Source organism: Porites lutea, chromosome 5 (genome assembly GCF_958299795.1).
Source record: "Porites lutea chromosome 5, jaPorLute2.1, whole genome shotgun sequence".
NCBI classification, from domain to species: domain Eukaryota; kingdom Metazoa; phylum Cnidaria; class Anthozoa; order Scleractinia; family Poritidae; genus Porites; species Porites lutea.
Genome location: NC_133205.1, coordinates 17925625 through 17931385, shown reverse-complemented (window position 1 = coordinate 17931385; position 5761 = coordinate 17925625). Strand labels below are relative to the sequence as shown.

The 5761-nt window shown below is 38.7% G+C and overlaps 1 protein-coding gene across 1 annotated transcript; it reads left to right on the top strand.

The window, feature by feature from the left end:
- Positions 1-2665: 2665 nt before the first annotated feature.
- LOC140938011 (substance-K receptor-like) lies at positions 2666-3556 on the top strand. Its single transcript, XM_073387560.1, has one exon. The coding sequence runs from the start codon at positions 2666-2668 to the stop codon at positions 3554-3556; it is 891 nt and encodes a 296-aa protein (XP_073243661.1).
- The last annotated feature ends 2205 nt before the right edge of the window (positions 3557-5761 follow it).

Here is a 5761-nt window from a genome sequence, read left to right as displayed (position 1 = left end):
TAAAGTCATATCCAATTGTTAAGGACAGCTTTGCTTTTCTTTCTAGTTATGTGCAAAAAGTTATGTGAAATCCCCCCCCCCCCCGCAAAAAAAAAAAAAACGTAAGGAAATCTGCGTATGGTAAAAGTGCTTTTTAGGAGTTATGTATCTGTAATTTCAAGTTTTGGCCCGGCCTGGAATGTTTTGAAGTAGTAATAATTATTGTGTATTAATAATATTCTGGTCCTAATTCTATCCGCCTGTTAAAATTTGGGGCGAGGCTTCACTGGAATAAGAGATATAACTAACGATTGCCACTTATAAAATTGCCACCACTTATAACGTTGCGATCGCCTGTATTCACTAATGAACAGAGCCGTCTTGTAATAACAGCTTGTAAGCCTTATTTACTTATGCCAGCAGAATTTATTAAAAACACCTTCTATTTTACCAATTAAGGAAAAGAAAAGGAACAATTAAAGTAAGTGTTCACAAATTAGAATAAATGTGAGAAATGGCCGAAACATAGTGTTTTATACTCTTCCTTAATTAGACTTGAACAGCGGGACCCGCCGCTTGACTTAATAAAAGGCGCCGTTTCTTGTTTAGTTGAAAGGCAGCTACTCTTCGTGGGCGGCATTCGAGAGTTAAATTAAAGGAGGAAGAATAGAATGGTACAGGGTATGAACACACACACAATTAATTGACCTTTGCCATTGCTCTATGCGTAAAGAAAATGAAAAACGTGTTAGGAAATGTGTAATTTTCTAACTACAAGTTGCATTTACAAAGAAGACATTTATTCGACAATCGAGATCCCTTTGAATTTTAAAACGAGTTGTTTTCGGAACAGGAACTCGATAAACAGGTGCTGTCGAAAAAAAATATTAAGACTAACCTATGAGGAACTCACCGAAATGCACTCTTTCCATTATTGCGGCCAGTCGCATCTATAAACGAGTGTACGTATTACTAAGGTTGTTGTCAATCAATGAAGACAGAAAACGAAGCGTAATATTGAAACATAATCATTTGTTGGGTATAGATCGTTTTCACTGTCACGCAACAAAAAAATAAATTGAAAACCGTCCAGTGGAAGAAGCCAAGAAAATGAAATGTTATAAAAGACTAATATATAAACAATTTTTCCAAGTCTCAGATCTTTGTGGCCCACAGTTTCTGAGTTTTTTGCCGAAACGTTTCACGCACCTTTGTAGAGCTTTGTACGGAAACGCCATATTGGTGTATGGTTTTGGTGAACCAAAATGGCCGCCTGGAAATCAACAAAAACATCTGAAGTTCCCTCTTTCTATAAAAGCTTTTTTTTTTCTCTTGAGAACTAGCATACTTGCGCATAAACATATCTTCTAATACTTGAAATGGTATACTGCCGAACATCAAGAGGAATGACTTTTTTTTTTCAACGAGACAGCATTCCTATTTTGGTGTCACGCACTTTGAAAACTCGGAAGTTCAAATTGCTGTATTTTCGAAGTGAAACATGCTACGGGAATGGAAACTTGTACAAAGATTTACTTTTTGTCTATCTTTATTATAAGAATTCGTAAAACCTCGCTGTTTTGACCTTACAATTTGATGACGTCACTGTCAAAACGATCTATAGAACAATTAACCTGCATAAGTTATATAGCCTTTTTCTTAAGTTAGTTAATTAACGGTTATTCCACTAGTGCGCGTTGGATATGAGTTGGCTATAATCATCTCATATCCAACAACCGCGAGAGAAGTAATTGTTCTATTAAAAACGCCCAAAATCAGAGGATTCTTCCCTGCTTTATTTATAAAAACAACCGGCTATTTTCAGCTTGTTTTTAATTTTAAGCAGACGCGCACAGTTACCACATTTGGAGGGCATCATATGACTTTTATTAAAAACTGAGTCATTGGATAATGCAATTCTAGAGCTCTGATTGGCTTAGCCATCATGGTATATGACCCATTATACCATGCTCTCCAAATATGGTAACTGAAGATAATAAATTTGTTTTCAGTATATTCAGATCTACGTAATATCTTAGTTTTGAAAGGATTCCTAAATTTTTGGCTAATTTATTATTTACATGTTGTATCTGTGGTTGCCAACTGAGATGTTTATCTATATAAACTCCCAAGTACTTTATGTAATCTTTCCGTTCGATACCAGTGACATTAATTTATTTTCCAGAACAAATCAGACTTGGGTACCTTGTGGTATTTTGGCCCAAATATAAAAAAAACTCCCCTTAAGAACTTATACCAAAACTCGACTCTACTACAAATCAAATATTATTTAGAGGGTAAAAAAACCACCGTAACCCAATTTCAAACCTTTTCTCATCCGTCTTCTGGTAGCGTCTGCCACCCGACTATAAATATTAAATGATTTTTAATTGGCGGGTCCCTGCCCATCTGCATCTTTAAACGAGTGTTCCATTTTTTACCCTTGCTTAAAAAGCCGCTGTGTGTGTTAATCATTCCACAGAATATTCCTAATTTTCACGAAAAACGTCACTAATACCATCTCAGTATGGCAACAATTACCAGCCCAATTAATGCAAAAGTCGATACACGATCTACCCTCAACAAACAGGAAGCATTGAGTAAGCTAGGCTATTTTTAAAAAGTTGGTCTGCCAACCTACAACTGTCTGGTACTTTGTCGTATTGATCAGCTTGATGAGTGAAGCATGACCAAAAACGTTAATCTTGCACTAGCACTTTTTTATGGGGGAATCCCGTTCCTTATCATCGGATTGATCGGAAATCTTTCGGTGATACGAATTGTGCATAAGACACGAGAAATGCACACCACGACAAACTATCTTCTGGTGAGTATGACTGTTAGTGATGTCATCACCGTATTGCTGTGGCCACTGTACCACTTTTCCTTCGCAAAGTTCGTTTGTAAGTTTACTACGCTTGCGGAAATCAGCATCATGGTTTCCTCCAGTACCCTTACTGTGCTGGCGGTGGAAAGGTACCACGCGATTCTGAAGCCATTGGAAATAGAACTCCGGTTAAATAAAGATAACATTAAGCGGGCAATTGCTTTCATTTGGATCGCAAGTCTCATCATATGTTTTCCAGAATTCTTTCTTAGAGAATGGAGCGAGACATACTCTGGGTGTATCGGTCCATGGACCTTACAGATGAATGAAGCAAGCAAAATTTATGTCGCCATAAATCTCATTATAACCTATATGCAAATAGTGGTTACGTTTTCTTGCTATGGATGGGTGATTAAGGGACTTTACTTTAGTAAAAGAGCGTACCCAGAAACCGACAGAGATACAACATCAGAGAAAAAGAAACTTGTCATCACTCTAACCTTGGCCACTACGGGGTTTTTAGTGGGTTACACGCCATATCTGTGGTATTTTTGGGCATTTAAAGTAACAGGAAGTGATAGAAAGGAAGACATTCTACTCGTAGCGGATTTCTTTTTCGTGTGCAGTTTAAGTCTAAACCCTATGATTTACGGATTTCGTGGCAGAAAATTCCGAGAAGGCCTTAAACGAATGCTGTTTTGGTGGAAACCGACAACACAGAACGAAACTCCTGTTGAACTGAATAACTAACTGTTTCTCTTGGCTGTTTCCGTCATTAAATAATGAAGCGGAAGGTGTCTCCAAGGAAATCGGTGGTTCAGTCCGCCTGCCAGTATGACGTCTCGCGTCAGTGAATTTAAAAATGGCGAGCAAAGTGTTCATCGAAGAGACAGATAAAAATTTCGAATTTATCACGGAAATGCTGTTCCGATTTCTTGGATTTGGAGATTTTAAGGTCCCTCTTGTCATAGAAAACTAGACTTTAGTACTTTTTTGCAATGAAACGTGTGTTGTTTGTCATGATGTCAAAAAATTCAGTTGTTTCAGTTGTTTCAGAGGAGACGGGACATGTTTTGACAGCTTATGGTTTTTTCTGGCCTTAACCTTGGCCAGTATGCAGATCAAGCACTCTTGAAATCCCTTTTTTAAAATAAAACTCCGGACTTATATATTGATCAAAGTGCATGATCAGCAAAGTCAGCAGTAAGAATAAAGGAAAACAGGCCAAAAGGAAAAACAGTGTTAAAAGACAAAGACTAAACTGAAAAAAAATTAATAAAAACGGTACTAAGAAACAGGAAACAGCGTCGCCGGGAGTCGAACCCGGTTTATCTGCACACGAAAGCAACTCCTTGACCATTGCACCACAGTGGCGAACATGATTTGAAAAATTAATTTTGTCATATCAAAACAATTTTTCTCTGCCAAAGACGCTGTTTGCAGCTGGTGGAGCTGAATTTATCACGAATTCAAATATACATTTGAGGAAAATTAGCTTAAGCGCGTATTTAAAAGCTATTTCGCATTACCTTGGTGTCAACGGGCCGACTCGATGTAGATAATCGATCGAACTAGCTTTACTGAATTTGGTGGAGAATTAGAAGATGAACTGAGGCCCACACTAGAAAGGATTGATATGAAGCTAGCTAGTCCCGTTTAATTAGCAAAAGAATAGATGCAATATAAACATGTGTGATCTGTGAATGAAACCTCCTATTCTGGAGACTAGACCTTGCCTATTTTAGAGAAAAAAAGGATTTAAGTGTTGATGACCTTGCCAGTCCAGTGAAATAGACGGCGATCCCGCATCACGGCCCTCAAAACAAATTAACAAATTATACAATCACGGACACAAAATATCTAAACGGTTTACACAAGCAGATCGTGGCAACACCAAAGCTCACACACTTTCGATCAAATTATCGATATATAGCGCTATTTGCAAGCTTCTTAGCTTTTCTTCGACCTTGCTCGTCCTAATAACTGTCGTATCCCTTGCTAATTTGCACAAGCGACCTGAGGATCTTGCCCGCTACTATGTGTCTTGATACTTGCATTACAATCATTGTATTTGTTGAGTATTAGCCTGCGTAGCTGGCGGTATTGTGTGGGTGCGAGATTAAAGTTTTGGCGGCGGAGCCGTGTTCCAAAAAAAGGGAGTAGGGACGAGGCGGTTGAAATACCGCCTGCCAGAAAACCCCAGTATTTTGAATAGTCCGCACACCAGTGTGCGGGGAAACGGATTGGTCGAGGGCCATACATATGTCAATCATGTTAGATGATCCTTCGCATATGTTTCCCAATTTAGGGAGCAGATGGCAAACTGGAAAAGACGTACATGTAACGTGATTGTGATTTCCGCTTTAAAAAGAGCATAATTGATGACCAAATTGCCGAAATGGCGTCTTTAAACTTCACAGCGCTGGAATTGTCTTTATTTAGCCGTAAGAAACAAAGGTCAAAGAAAATTAAAACACTATACAACTGCATCTGAGATCAAATCCTATCAGGAACACCTACAGAAGAATAAACCACCGGAAATGGTTACTCAGTATGCATGTAACAAACCAGCTTCATGACCTTTTAATGTTAAGCCTGGTGTTGCAAAAAAAGATTTACTCAGTCAAAGTTTAGAATGATACATGCACTGTGTAGTGCTAGTAACCTTCGCGCGAGAGCCGAGAAAATAAAAAAACCTCTGTTCAAGCAAACTCACAAGGTCACGTTTCCCATTATCACGAGCTTAGGAGTCGTGTTTAGCCTGTCAACGCTTATTTCTAAACTGTCTCGCGCGAAAATAATCGGAAGTTTCAAATTGCAGGTTTCTCTTTGACTGGCTGATTTAATTTGGATCAGCTAAGGTGACAAAAGTGGGGGGCATTCAAAAAATCATGGTTCTCCGGCAGGCGGTATTTCTTGCGGCTTCGCCGCTCGTGACGGCTCCGCCGTCAAATC

Coding starts and splice junctions, on each gene's coding strand:
- LOC140938011 (XM_073387560.1), top strand. CDS start 2,666: ATGACCAAAAACGTTAATCTTGCACTAGCACTTTTTTATGGGGGAATC.